The 15558-nt window shown below is 44.1% G+C and overlaps 1 protein-coding gene across 1 annotated transcript in view; it reads left to right on the top strand.

Moving 5' to 3' along the window:
• Positions 1–14480, top strand: part of LOC140387053 (alpha-tectorin-like) — a 37588-nt gene extending 23108 nt beyond the window's left edge. The window contains exons 6-13 of the mRNA XM_072470064.1: positions 296–564; positions 1534–1653; positions 2455–2639; positions 4029–4189; positions 5586–5834; positions 7897–8056; positions 8759–8861; positions 14207–14480. Coding sequence (XP_072326165.1) covers positions 296–564; positions 1534–1653; positions 2455–2639; positions 4029–4189; positions 5586–5834; positions 7897–8056; positions 8759–8861; positions 14207–14292 — 1333 coding nt within the window. The 3' untranslated portion in view covers positions 14293–14480. The remainder of the gene's footprint in view (positions 1–295; positions 565–1533; positions 1654–2454; positions 2640–4028; positions 4190–5585; positions 5835–7896; positions 8057–8758; positions 8862–14206) is intronic.
• The last annotated feature ends 1078 nt before the right edge of the window (positions 14481–15558 follow it).

Genomic DNA, 15558 nt, shown 5'->3' on the forward strand with positions numbered 1-15558 from the left:
AGAGTAAAGCTCCCTCTCAACTGTCCCCATCCAACACTCCCAGGACAGGTAGAGCACAGAATTAGATACAGAGTAAATCTGCCTCTAAATTGCCCGTCTAATCTTCATAGTGATTCGTATTCACTGTGTGCATGATGACCACTGTGTTCAGGTATTGTCCTCTGGAGATACTCGGTGTTACTAACTGTTGGTAAATGTTACATTTCCGAGAAAGTGTAAGTGTCTGAATGAGAGTGTGATAAATGCCGCGACATTTTGTTTATTGTCATCTTGTTTATTGGATTTCTCTTTGTAGATGTGAAGATGACAATAGAAATGTGGAAGTCATATGTCCCCAGAATGCCCAGTTCCAATCGCTCTGTTCAATAATCCTCAATCAGACTGGACCCTTTGCTGTTTGTCACCTGCACCTGGATCCCATGAATTATTACACAGCTTGTGTGTATGATCTGTGTGTATACGGGACAAACAACCTGATGCTGTGTGGAGCCATCAAAGCTTATGAAAAGGCTTGCAATGTTCAAGGGGTGTCAATCCCCTCCTGGCAGGCCAGCCGAAACTGTCGTAAGGATACATTTTGCTACTTAATGTTCAGAGAACCATAGAACTCCCTAAAGTGTAGAAGCAGGCCATTCAGCTCATCAGGTCTATACTAATTCTCTTTAAGAGCACACTACCTTGGCGCACTCCCCCGGCATGTCCCCATAACCCCACCAAACCTTCACACAGACATGGGGAAAACATGCAAACTCTGCACAGTCAGCCAAGGTTGGAATTGAACTCGGGTCACTGGCTCTGTGAGGCAGCAGTGCTAGCCACTGTGCCATCATGCCACCCATATGAATGAAATTATGGGATAACTTATCCATCCCACCTGTGTTGTGGCAATGGGAGTGAATAGTTGGATTCCCCATTGGGCATAGAGGAAATGATGAAATGCATTGTGTTGATGCAGACAGGTAAAGCCACTGGCATGGATTGCTTTAACATTAAATTTTATGAAACATTTGCAGAGCAGTTGGTACCCTAATTCTGGATATATTTAATATTCCTTATCTTGGGCTTTGTTGCCCTCTACCCTTGCTCAGGCCTCAATCTCCTCGATTCTCAAGAAAGAACTAAAACCCGACAGAGTGCGCGTCATACCGACCTATTTCACTCTTAATGCGTATGTTAAGTTACTTACCAAAGTGCTGGCACTACGGCTGGAGCCCTGTCTCCCAGAGGTGATCTCGGGGGTTCAGATGGGCTGAGTTAAGGGTCGACAGTTGTCGGCCAATATACGTCACCTGCTGAACACTATCCTTTCCCCCTCCTTGGTTTCTGAACTTCCACCATCCATTGTCCATTTGTCAGCAATTAAAGCTCTCAACCTGCAGCAGGAGGCACAATGTCAGGCTTAATATTAATTTCACAATCCCAATTAAAATTTGTGTTTGGACAATGGCGAGAGCCCTCTTGCCAGATCGGTTTGAATGAGCGCACTGGCGAGTGAATGGACTGTGTAACCAAACAGACTGTTCTTTATTCCAGCTTCACAGCACCCATGTGAGGAGCAGTTGTGTCAGGGGCATGAGTGGTGCGGAGAACAAAGAGGGGTTTTCGGATGTTTTTGTGATGATGTAAGTGGTGCCACGCAGGATAAAAACTACGGTAAGACTATTGTAACAAACATGGCCTGTAAACTGCTGTCACTTTTATTCCTACAGGAAGTTTTTATACAATAAATGGGTGAACTTTCCCATGTCCATGGGTTAATACAATAACAGAAAGCCTGGCACAGGTCATTCAACAACATATCAAACTCCTCATTAAACCTTGTTTTATTTGTTTTTGTTTACGAGACATGAGCATCGTGGGCTGAGCCTTCACATTGAACCACTGCGGTACAGGTACACCCACAGTGCTGTTAGGGAGGCAGTTCCAGGATTTTGGCCCAGTGACAGTGAAGGAACGGCCAATATATTTCCTAGTCAGGATGGAATGTGGCTTGGGGTAAAATTTCCACCATCCCTTATCCAATATTTAATGCATATTTTAAAAATTAGACTGATTATAGAATGGTTAGCAGTTGCCATGGTATCTCGTCACCCATAGGTACAATCTGTCGGCAACAAAATTCAATGACAACATGGAAATTTAGCTATTTTTCAGTCTCGTTTAATCACTATCCATCTCCACGATTTTTCTGCGTCAATTTTAACCTTTAGATTGTGGTTTTTCCACCTCCTCTCATGTCAACCAAACAGTGACTTCAATCACATTGTGCCATTCTGTTCAAGATGTTCCTGTCCGTGTGAGATCGGTAATTAATTCTTGTTCCATCCTCACCATCACTCTGGTCTGGTCTGCCCTGTCTCAGCCAAGGGAAACCCGCCTGCCATGTGGACAAAATTATTACAGATCACGGCTCCAATTTGTAATTTGTTGATGGCAATTGTGTTCTGATTACAGACTACAGACTGACGTGTAACGGCAACAACAGTGAAATCTCGTTATCGCGCTGCTTGTTGTTCAATGATGGCTGGCATTCCCGTTACTTCCATCTCAATGACCCCAGTTGTGTCGGACAAGTCACCAATGGAAGGCTGGTCTTTCACTTTGATTCAAGCAGGCGATTTTGCGGCTCCAATCTCAAGGTATCTATGTGGGCAGCTGCTCAGAGTGAAAAGTGGAGACTTTGTAAAAACATTTTGTCTATTACTCGCATATCGGGAAAAGTGAAACCAGTCTTCCAAAACTCCAGAATCAAAGCGCAGGCTGTCCTTGTGTCACTTCCTTCTCAATTCGTACATTTATTTCACCAGTCAGACAAGATGCAAGAAATGTTTTTCTGAACCTTTTCAGGACTGATTTGCAGAGAATATTCATGTTGACAGTCTTTCAGTCAGACAGTATAACTCAAACACGAGTTTGTCATCTTGCAATGATGCTGCAATTTCACTCAGGAAGCATCACCCGAAATGAACCAATGAGTTCCTGTTGGGTGGGAACAGGGAGCTGGAGTCACAAGCAGATGGAGAATGCACATCTGGAATACTGTGAACAGTTTTTACACATTGGGATACTGGCACCAGTTTTGGTCACATCTGGAATACTGTGAACAGTTTGGGTCACATCTATAAACTGTGAACATCTTTGGTCACATCTGGAATACCGTGAACAATTTTGGTCTCCTTATCTAAGGAAAGATATACTGACATTGGAGGCAGTCCAGAGAAGATTCACTGGGTTAATCCTAGGTATGGAGAGATTTTCTTATGGGGGGAGGTTGAGAAGGTTGGGCCTGGACTCATTGGAGTTTAGAAGAGTGAGAAGTGAGTTAACTGAGACATACAGGATTCTCAGGGGGCTTGACAGGGTAGATGCTGCGAGGTTGCTTCCCATTGTGGGAGAGTCTAGGACCAGAGGACATAATTTCAGAGTAATGGGCTTGCCCATTTAAGACCGAGATCAGGAGGGATTTCTTCTCTCGGAGGGTAGTGAATCTGCGGAATTCTTTACCGCAGAGAGCTGCAGAGGCTGGGTCGTTAGGTATGTTCAAGGGTGAGATAGGCAGATGTTTAATCAATGAGGGAACCAAGGGATGTGGGGACAAGGTGGGAAAGTGCAGTTGAGGATTATCACATCAGATCAGATCAGTCATTGGGTGGCGGAGCAGACTCGATGGGCCGCGTGGCCTATCTGCTCCTACGTCTTACGCTGACGTGGTAACAGGGATGGAGGTGGGGAATGGGAGGAGTGGAGGGTCGAACAACAGACCATCAATGCTCTGTCCATCCAATTTGAGCTCCATACAAGCTGTATTTCCACAGCCTCCATGTTGCTCCTGGATGGGCCAGTTATATTGTGCAGCTCACTGTTCTCTATCTGACCTTGTGGGGGGTGTAATGAAAATGATGCCTTTCCTAGGTGGGGGAAACCACTCCCCTTCAGCTTCTTAAACCATCTGAGGGAATTGATGACAGCTGACGTTTTTCGATGGTCGTTCACCCTGATTGATGTATGTTATTTTTAAAAATATTTAGGTAAACAATACCCACTTTAATCATTCAAACACTATTCGAGCGTCGATTATTGAAGATTATGGGATTGTCTCTCGCAATCGGACTATCTCTTTGGAATTCTCATGCGCATTCCCTCTGACTATGAATGTATCCTTTTTCCCCTCGGACAATGTGGTGCAAAGGTAAGGACTTTACCATCTTTAATCCACAAACAAATCACCTGAACATTGATAGGTACCCCATTATGTAAGAGCAGCATGAAATCAGTGGAGTTTCCCCCATTGGGGTAGATATTATGAACTGGAGGCAGAATCCCATCTAACCAGGTGAACTTGTCTTCAGCCAGCTCAAGCTAGGCTTGAGCAGCCGGCCCCCATTACATGCTGCAGGAGTAATATCACTCTGCCAGATATCACCTGTAAATAGTGCTTTCCTCCTCGACAATGGAAAACATCAAATCAAATGTTCAAGGCTGAGATAGACAGGTTTTTAATCAGTCAGGTAATCGAGGGTTATGGGGATAAGGCGGGAAAGTGGGAGTTGAGGATGATCAGACGGGATCGGTCATGATCTCATTAAATGGCGGAGCCGACTTTTGGCATATTGTTGATTCTAACTACCTGAGGATTAAAGAATATGTGTGTTGCACGTGTGAGCACGGCCTCCCTATATCCCTGGATAAATTGATCAGGCACATGTTCAACACTTTGATCCTTTTAATGCGAATCACCTTTCTGGCTGCACCAGTGACGACTGCATTGATTCGCTAGAATCATCACCCACAATTGAATGTTTCTCCCGTCTTTTCCTCCATTACCCTCTGGTCCGCCCTTCTAAACATCGCTGCTCTTCTGAAGTCTGCTGTTCCAACTTGATCTGACTTCTACCGAACGGTTGGGAACATCAAAGCAAATTGGGTTTGTTGTGAGTTTCAAGGGTCAGATATAGGATTATGGTATCAGATCATTCATGATTTCATTGAATGGCAGAGCATACTTGCTGGGCCGAATGGCCTACTTCTGCTCCAACGTCTTATGGTCTTATGGAATATTTATTGCAGATGTTTTGGCTACAAGCAAAACAAAGCACAGTGGCTGAGTGGTTAGTACTGCGGCCTCACAGCATCAGGGACCTGGGTTCAATTCCAGCCTGTGTGAAGTTTGCACGTTCCCCCATGTCCACATGGGTTTCCTCCGGGTGCTCCGGCATCCTCTCACAGTACAAAGATGTGCAGGCTACGTGGATTGACCACGTTAAATTTTCCCTTGATGTCCAAAGGTTGGGTTTGGTTATGGCGACAGGCTGGGGGAGTGGGCCCTGCTAGGGTGCTCTTTCAGAGGGTCGGTGCAGACTCGATGGCCTGAATGGCCTCCTTCTGCACTGTAGGGATTCTATGGAAAGCATTGTGAATGCTGGATTATTCTGGATCAGTATAAACATAAAATCCGTCTTCGAAAGTTCCAAGAGTTAATGGTATATTCAATAGGCCACATTCAATATTGTGTGTTGTTCAAAGTACATTCTGGGAATATTTTATTGGGTCTTTGGAAAGCTGATGTGTTTTACTTCATTGAACAGTGTTGTAAACGTGGTATTGCCAGAAGGTGCAGGGACATATGAAGTGGTGATGATAATGTACCGTGACCCACAGTACCAAGAGACCTTCACTCAGACTCCAGTGACACTCAGTGTGAACGATAGAGTTTACATTGGGATCCGTGCCTCTGGAATAGACCCCGATCAATTTGTGTTAACGTTGGATAACTGTTGGACAACTCCAGTGAGCAACCCTTCCTCACAAACAAGATGGAGCCTCATAAGCAATCAGTGAGTATGCACCATCTTATCAATACTGTATGTACTGGAATTATTTCTCTAACTCCCTCTATCCTGACCCTTTCAAATCCCCCACTTCACTTTCCAGCCTTGATTTCGGTTCAACCTGCTCTGTGACCTGCCGGTACATTAAAATCATGGGGAATATGCAAAATGTCTCTGTTGTTTTTGAATTAAAGGATGGATCTTGCACACTTCCTGTTCGCTAATCCAGGAGATGCCCGTTTATTCACTTTGCGGTGGATAGGAAACTCTCAGGGGACAGGCTACTAGCCGACTTTGTTGTTGCCCTGTCTGAGTAACCTGTTAAGAACCCGTTGATGACCCAGGAGGGTAGCTTGGACACTGGTTCTTAGTGGTCTGTATTTTCATTTCGGCACACTGAGAAAAGATATGCAAACGAGTGAGGAATAGTTCAGTCTTGTTATGATCAATCATAAAATAATATTTATTAACTCAAAAGAATCATACAAGACAATTTAACTGCAATAGTGGCCACACACACACACACACACACACACACACACAGTATCTGGTGAAATTAACTCCATTCCCATTCATCTGCCTTCCTGAAATGTCCCTCGTCCCAAAAGAACATCCACGCCCTATAACTTTGTGAGTTAACACCGGCCGATAGTTACCACTGAGGAGTTATCTTTAGCATTGGGAGATTCTTTCTTCCTGCTGCCTCACAGCGCTAGAGACCCGGGTTCAATTCGAACCTCAAGTGACTATGTGGAGTTTACACATTCTTCACATGTCTGCGTGGGTTTCCTCCAGGTGCTCCGAGTTTCCTCCCACATTCCAAAGATGTACAGGTTAAGTGGATTGGCTATGCTAAATTGCCCCTAGGTGGGGTTATGGGGATAGGGTGGGGATTGGGCCTAGGTAGGGTGTTCTTTCTGAGGGTCATTGCTGACTTGATGGGCCGAATGGCCTGATTCTATGATTCATTCAGCATAGTTGATCTCAGGCATGTAAAAACTAACATTTTTTTCGACTGGAGTTCTGTAGTTTTTTGGGAGAATCCTGTTTGCTACCTATTTTTCTCTCTCTTGTCTTATTATCTCCCACTGTCTCCAGTTAACTCTGCTATGGATATATTATTTCCCCTCTTTGTTGTTCTTCTATCTCAATACACCTTGGACCAGGCTTTTGGCAGAGAAATGTGAATTCTATTCTTCACTCTCCACTTTGAAATCACCTCTTCTACAGTTCTAATACCTATTTCTATTCACCATTGTTTACCCCCCCCGCCCCCCCCGCCTACCCCGTCATTTAGTTAAACACTTGCTGCTAAACAAATTCAAATAACAAAAGCCCCTTCACATAGATGAACTCCATCCTTCATTTAATTTTATCCAAATCTTATTTTTTTACATCTCTGTTTTACTCAATTCTTAAATCTTCTTTTTCCACCAATATCTTGATGAACTGGATCTACTTGGTGGGGAGATGAAACAAGTTATATTTTTTCCCCTGGACAGTGGTCAGCACGGCTGCCTCACAGCACCAGGGATCCGAGTTCAATTTCGGCCTTGGGTGACACAGACATTCTCCCCATGTCTGCGTGGGTTTCCTCCAGGTGCTCCGGTTTCCTCCCACAGTCCAGAGATGTGCAGGTTAGGTGGATTGGCCATGCTAAATTGCCCCTCAGTGTCCACAAGGTTAGGTGGGGTAAGGGGATAGGGTGGGGTGAGTGGGCCTTGTGGGGTTCTGTTTCAGAGGGTCGGGGCAAACTTGATGGGCCGAATGGGCATCTTTTGCATTATGGGTTTCTACGATGATATGACTGATTAGCTAATGAAGAATATTGGGAAGATGCTACGGAATTTCCATCCAGTGGACTACACTTTGAGAAACACAGCACAGACTCGGTGGGCTGAATAGTTGTAAGAATCTGTGGAAGATCTCATGAGGTGGCTGTGTGGAGGAGTCGATGTTTGATACATATCTGTGGCCTAAGATTCCTTATACAGAATCAAATAATTTTTAGTGTACAATATTTCATAACACATTGCATTAGTTATTTTTGACGTGTTATTTATCACAGGTGTCCGAATACTTTAAGTGAGGTGCAAATAGCAGAAAGTGGCATCTCCCCTATTGGTCGTTTCTCATTCGCTGTGTTTAAATTTGTTGGTGATGTGAACCAGCTCTACCTGCATTGCCAAATACAACTCTGTAATTTCCAAACCACTCGATGCTCAGCGGTAAGTTCAGCTCCATTTTCCTCCCGGGGAATAATTTATTAATTGTTCTGGTCATCCGCAGGATGACAAGTCACCATATGACCCTTCCAACTCCATATTTCAGAACAATTTCTTGAGACACAGACCTCAGTTAGTTTAAAGAGATGCACCTTGTGTTCTACAATCGATCCCCCACTAGGTGCCATTAGTTCATCCCAGTGCGCCCACTCAGTTAGTGGTCTATCTGCTTCACCAGACTGGAGCATGGGTCAGTCTGCCACAACCTGTCCCCTCCATGCCAACTAAGATTGTGGAAGGCTTGGAGAGTTCTCATCTGCAAACGAAGGCTAGAGGACAGCAGAGGATGAGTGTTTGAGGATGTCGGTGCAGTGAATGCCTAACCTTCGACTAGAGATTTAAAACATGCAGCACAGAATTTTCCAGAGTTAAAGGTTTCAGCTGAGATGATTTTGGCAAAAGTTAGCCCCTGTTCCAAATTCCCCACACATAAATTTTCGTAAGGGTCCAATGCAAGGTGCAGAACTCGGCCACTGAGGGTGCCTTCCACGAGGAGCAAATCCTTTCATTTCAGAGAATTTTATATTTTACAAAAAAAATCATTCCATTTCACAAAAGTGCATCTTAAAACGTTACATTTCAGTATTAAGTTGCTGGAGGTCAGGTCGAATTGCTATTAAAATGAACCTTTTATCTTGCATCCAGAGCTGTCCCGCAGGAAGGAATATTCGGCCCAGAGGCCAAACAGATGTCCTTACTGGTGGTCCCTTCCACACAGGTCCCGCTGTCGTTGATACAGTTAATTCAGGTGAGTAACCAGTTTAAACAGCTGCATTAGACTGCAACATGGATGGAAAATATTTATCTGTCATTGAACAATCGCCAATGTGTCCAGGACACCTTGCCCTGAAAAAATGAGTTTGCTCACAAATACGTTAACTTGGTCAGCTCCAGTCAGCTGCATAGCAAGACCTGAAAAGGGCAGAATTGAAAAATAAGAAGGGAGCGATCACTTTGATAGGATTGTACTACCCAAATAGTCAGCGGAAAATTGAGGAGCAAATATGTAAGGAGATTAGATAGCTGCAAGAAAAATAGGGTGGTAATAGTTGGGACTTGAACTTTCTCAACATTGTCTGGGAAGCCATAGAATTAGGGCTTGGATGGAGAGAAATTTGTTGAGGAAGAATTTCTCATTCAGTATGTGGATGGCCTGACTAGAGAGGGGGCAGATCTTGACGTCCTCTTGGGAAATAAGGAAGAGCAGGTGACAGAAGTGTTAGTGAGGGATCACTTTGGGACCAATGACTATAATTCCATTAGTTTTAAGATAGCTACGGATAATGATAAGTCTGGCTCAAAAGTTAAAATTCTAAATTGGGGCAAGGCCAATTTTGATGGTAATAGACAGGAACTTTCAGAACTTGATTGGGGGAGTCTGTTGGCAGGCAAAGGGACGACTTTCAAAAGTGTGTCAGTCAGGGTTCAGGGTAAGCACATTCCTTTTAGAGTGAAGGGCAACGCTGGTAGAAGTAGGGAACTCTGCATGACTCGGGATATTGAGGCCCTGGTCAAAAAGGAGGCATATGACATGCATAGGCAGCTGGGATCAAGTGGATCCATCGAAGAGTATAGAGGTTGTCATTGTTGAGTTAAGAGAGAAATCAGGAGGGCAAAAAGTTTACATGAGATTGCTTTGGCAGATAAGGCAAAGGAGAATCCAAAGAGCTTCTACAAATACATAAAGGGCAAAAACTAACCAGGGAGTAGGGCCTCTTAAAGGTCTACAATATGTGTAGATCCACAAGAGATGGGCGAGATCCTAAATGAATATTTCTCATCAGTATTTACTGTTAGGGAACTTGCGTAAATAAATAGTGATGTCTTGCGGAATGTAAATATTACAGAGAGGAGGTGCTGGAAGTCTTAAAGTGCATCAAGGTGGATAAATCCCCGGGACCTGATGAAATGCATCCCAGGGTGTTGTGGGCGGCTTGGGAGGAAATTGCGGATCCCCTAGCAGAGATATTTGAATCGTCGACAGCCACAGTGAGGTGCTTGAAGATTGGAGGGTAGCAAATGTTGTGCCTTTTTGCAAAACCTGATTAGGGACAGTCAGCATGGCTTCGTGAGTGGAAAATCATGTCTCATGAATTTGATTGAGTTTTTTGAAGGATTAACCAAAGAGATAGATGGGGGCAGTGCAGTTGACATTGTCTACATGGACTTTAGAAAGGCCTTTGAAAGGTACCACATGGTAGGTTGTTGTATAAGGTTAAATCTCATGGGATCCAGGGTGAGGTAGCCAATTGAATACAAAATTGGCTTGGCGACGGAAGCCAAAGGGTGGTTGTAGAGGGTTGTTTTTCAAACTGGAGGCCTGTGACCAGCGGTGTGCCTCGGGGATCAGTGCTGGGTCCACTGTTACTTGTTATTTATATTAATGACTTGGATGAGAATTTAGGAGGCATAGTTAGTAAGTTTTCAGATGACACCAAGGTTGGTGGCATAGTGGACAGTGAAGAAGGTTATCTAGGATTGCAACGGGATCTTGATCAATTGGGCCAGTGGGCCGATGAATGGCAGATTGAGTTTAATTTTGATAAATGTGAGGTGATGCATTTTGGTTGATCGAATCAGGGCAAGATCTACTCAGTTAATGGTAGGGTGTTGGAGAGAGTTATAGAACAAAGAGATCTAGGAACACAGGTTCATAGCTCCTTGAAGGTGGAGTCACAGGTGGACAGGGCGGTGAAGAAGGCATTCGGCATGCTTGGTTTCATTGGTCAGAACATTGAATACAGGAGTTGGGACGTCTTGCTGAAGATGTACAAGACAATAGTAAGGCCACACTTGGAATATTGTGTCCAGGTCTGGTCACCCTATTACAGAAATTATATTATTAAACTAGTAAGATAGAGAAAAGATTTACCAGGACTTGGTGGTTTGATTTATAAGGAGGTTGGATAGACTGGGACTTTTTTCCCTGTAGTGTAGGAGGCTTGGAGGTGATCTTATAGAGGTCTATAAAATAATGAGGGGCATAGATGAGGGATATAGTCAACAGCTTTTCCCAAAGGTAGGGGAGTCTAGAACTAGAGGGCATAGGTTTAAGGTGAGAGATATAAAAGGGTTCAGAGAGGCAATTTTTTCACACACAGGGTGGTGAGTGTCTGGAATGAGCTGCCAGAGGCAGTCGTAGAGGCGGGTACAGTTTTGTCTTTTATAAAGCATTTAGACAGTTGTATGGGAAAGATGGAGATAGATATGGGCCAAATGCAGGCAATTGGGACTAGCTTAGTGGTAAAAACTGGGTGGCATGGACATGTTGGGCCAAAGGGCCGGTTTTCATGCTGTAAACCTCTATGACCTGGACAATATTCAGAACTGGGCTGACAAGTGGCAAGTAACATTCACACCACACAAATATTAGGCAATGACCATCTCCAACGTGAGTGATTTAACCATCACCCCTTGAAATTCAGTGGCATTACCATCACTAAATCTCCCAATATCAACATCCTGACATTTACCATTGACCAGAAACTGAACTGGGCCCAGCCATATAAATAGTGTGGCTACCAGAGCAGGTCAGAGGCTAGGAATCCAGCGTGAGTAACTCACCTTCTGACTCCCCAAAGCCTGTCCACAATCTAAAAGGCACATGTCAGGAGTATGATGGAATATTCTCCATTTGCATGGGTGATTGCAGCTCCAAAGCAATCAAGCAGCTCGACACCATCGGGACAAAGCAATCACGCTTGATTGGCACCCCTTCCTCAAATATTCACTCCCTCCACCACCCACGCACAGTATCAGCCGTGTGTCCCACCAATAGGTGCACTGCAGCAACTCACCAAGGCTTCTTAGGCAGCACCTTCCAAACCCACTGCAACTACCATCTGGAAGATCTAATGCAGAAGATACCTGGGAACACCACCATCTAGAGGATCCCCTCCAAGTCACTCAGCATTCTGACTTGGAAATATATCGGCCGTTCCTTCACTGTCGCTGGGTCAAAATCCTAGAACACCCTTGCTAACAGCACTGTGGGTGTATCTACACCACACAGGATTGCAGCGGTTCAAGAAGGGAGCTCACCACTACATTCTCAAGGGCAATTAGGGATGGTCAAGTAACTTTGTCCTGGCCCATGCCACCCACATTGTCTGAACTAATAAAAAACATACTATTTTGTATATATGCTGGAGATCCGAAAACCAGATATCCAGTTTCACCTCAGCAATGATTTCTTTGACCAATCGCACATTTACAACTAAAACTTCAGAAATTCAAATTTAACAGGGTTGAAGGGTTTGTAATGTGTGCTGTTTCTGTTCAGAGAAGGTGCACACAGTTGGATCCTGGGATGAGGGTGTTATCTTGTGAGGAAAGGTTGGACAGTCTGGGACTGTATCCAATGGAGTTTAGGTGAATGAGGGTTGATCTTATTGAAACATGTAAGACCCTGAAGGGGCTTTGACAGAGTAGATGCTAATAAGATGTTTCCTCTTGTGGGGGAATCGAGAACTCGGGGGGAGTTTAAAAATAGGGGCCTCACAGTTAATACAGAGATGAGGAGATTTTATTCTCACTCTGAGGAAGGTTCGTCTGTGGAATTTCCCTTCCCTACAGAGCATAGAAACATAGACAATAGGAGCAGGAGGAGGCCATTCAGCCCTTTGAGCCTGCTCCGCCATTCATTATGAACATGGCTGATCATCCAAATCAAGAGCCTAATCCCACCTTCTACCCATATCCTTTGATCTCCTTTGCCCAAATGCTATTTCTAACTGTTTCTTGAAAATGTACAATGTTTTGGCCTTGAGCATTTCCTGTGCTAGCGAATTCCTCAAATAGCTCAACACGCTCTGGGTGATGAAATTTCTCCTCATCACTGTCCTAAATGGTCTACCCCGTATCCTCAGATGGTCACCCCTGGTTCTGGAATCCCTCACCATCGGGAACATCTTTCCTACATCTACCCTGCCTAGTCCTGTTAGTTTTTCATAGGTCTCTATGAGATTCCCCCCTCATTCTTCTGAACTCCTGTGAGTACATAGAAACATAGAAAATAGGTGAAGGATAGACCATTCGGCCCTTCGAGCCTGCACCACCATTCAATATGATCATGGCTGATCATGTAAATTCAGTATCCACTCCCGCTTTCTCTCATTACCGCTTGATCCCTTTAGCACCGAGACTACATTCCTAACCGATTCAATCTCTCCTCATACGTCAATACCGCCAACCCAGGAATCAATCTGGTAAACATTTTCTGCACTCCCTCTATAGCAAGAACATCCATCCTCAGATAAGACGACCAAAATTTCACACACTATTCCATTATTCTGTATAATTGCAGTAAGACATCCCTGCTCCTGTACTCAAATCCTCTCGCTATGAAGGCCAAAATACTATTTGCCTTCTTTACCTCCTGCTGTAGCTGCATGCTTACCTTCAGTGACTGGTGTATGAGGACACCCAGTTCACATTCTCCTCTCCTAATTTATAGCCACTATGATAATCTGCCCTCACAGGTGGCACAAAGACCTGGGTTTGATTCCAACCTTGGGGGACTGTCTGTATGAAGTTTGCACTTTCTCCCCATGTCGGCGTGTGTTTCCTCCGGGTGCTCCCGTTTTCTCCCACAGTCCAAAGATGTGCAGTTTAGGTGGATTAGCCATGATGGAATTGACCCTTAGTGTTCAAAGATGTGTGGGTTGGGTGGGGTTGCGGAGGTGGGAGAGAGTGGTGCCTAGGTAGGGTGCTTTTTCAGAGTGTTGCTGCAGACTCGACAGGCCAACTGGTCTCCTCCAGCACAGCAGTGATTCCATGATTCTTGGTTTTGTTACCCAAGTGGACAACCTCACAAGTATCCAGATAAAAGCAGTGGATGTTGGATCATTGACTTATTCAAGACCAGGTTAGAGACGCGAGGGAGTTGATGTTTATGGGACGGAGGTGGGGAGGGTACAGAGGGGAAATGATGCTGAAGCCACAATCCCATCCACCGCCGTCCAGAATCGAGGGGCCGAATAACCTTCCCCTGCTGATACTTCATGTATTCTCCAGTTAATTAATAATCTGTCGTTGTTATGGTGAATTTCTCTCTGCGCAGCTCCTAACATTTCACTTTCTTCTCCTCTGCAGCGGAGGTTTCTGATTCCAGCCAACAGATTTCAGTCTCTACAGTTACAATCATCTGCTTTTTCCTGAGTGCCCTATTACTGCAGTAACGTTGGCTTCTTTGCGAATAAACCAAAACTGCATGTCGTTATGATCAACTACTACAACAATCATTAATGCAACAATCCGCTTTATTTTCATATTGATATAATTGTTAAAAAGAATTGTGGTTTCAAACATGGTGTAAACTTTGTGATTTCCTCTTGAATAATTATTCTCAATAAATATAATTCATCAGGAAAATTGTTGGTGGCTTCCTTTTATGAATTAACACTCAGATTACAGACATTTCAACTTATTTTCAATATTAGTCGCTGGAAATTATTGATTTTGAAACTCATCATAGTCAACATAAAACTAGGACAGTGTTATGGGCCAGGGTTTAGAAAACTCCAAAGTATATCATGGAGTTCACTTGACCTACAACTGTTTATTGATTTTTGTTGCGATGAGAACAAGGGCCTGCCTTTCAGGTGTTGTTCAACTTTTAATCAAAAACACAAAGTTTATTCTACGAATTTAGTTAACATTTTTATAAACAGACACACTAAGCATTTTTATCAACTACCAACATAAATACCCCACACAGCTACAGTACTCTATGGATAACCCTTAATAAATTCCCCCTTTAAGCTGTTCCAATTTAATAACAAGATCCCATAAACCAGTGCCCCCTTTTTAAAGGTGTGGCCCAGCACACAGCACTCCATCCCTGGTATGGATGCTCCTGTTTACTTTCCAAAACAGCAGATAGGAATTTCTTCCAGAAAACAGTTATTTATTTTCAAGTTATGAAGCAGTCTGGAAACAGATTTAAAATGCAGATAGAGAAAAAAAACTTAAAACATAGAACATAGAAAATTACAGCACAGAACAGGCCCCTCGGCCCACGATGTTGTGCCAAACCTTTGTCCTAGATTAATCATAGATTATCATTGAATTTACAGTGCAGAAGGAGGCCATTCAGCCCATTGAGTCTGCACCGGCTCTTGGAAAGAGCACCCTACCCAAAGTCAACACCTCCACCCAACACTAAGGGCAATTTTGGCACTAAGGGCAATTTATCATGGCCAATCCACCTAACCTGCACATCGTTGGGACTGTGGGAGGAAACCGGAGCACCCGGAGGAAACCCACGCAGACACGGGGAGGATGTGCAGACTCCGCACAGACAGTGACCCAAGCCGGAATCGAACCTGGGACCCTGGAGCTGTGAAGCAATTGTGCTATCCACAATGCTACCGTGCTGCCCTTAAGAACAAATAAATCTACACTATATCATTTTACCGTAATCCATGTACCTATCCAATAGCTGC

This window comes from Scyliorhinus torazame, chromosome 12, assembly GCF_047496885.1.
Source record: "Scyliorhinus torazame isolate Kashiwa2021f chromosome 12, sScyTor2.1, whole genome shotgun sequence".
Lineage (NCBI taxonomy): Eukaryota > Metazoa > Chordata > Chondrichthyes > Carcharhiniformes > Scyliorhinidae > Scyliorhinus > Scyliorhinus torazame.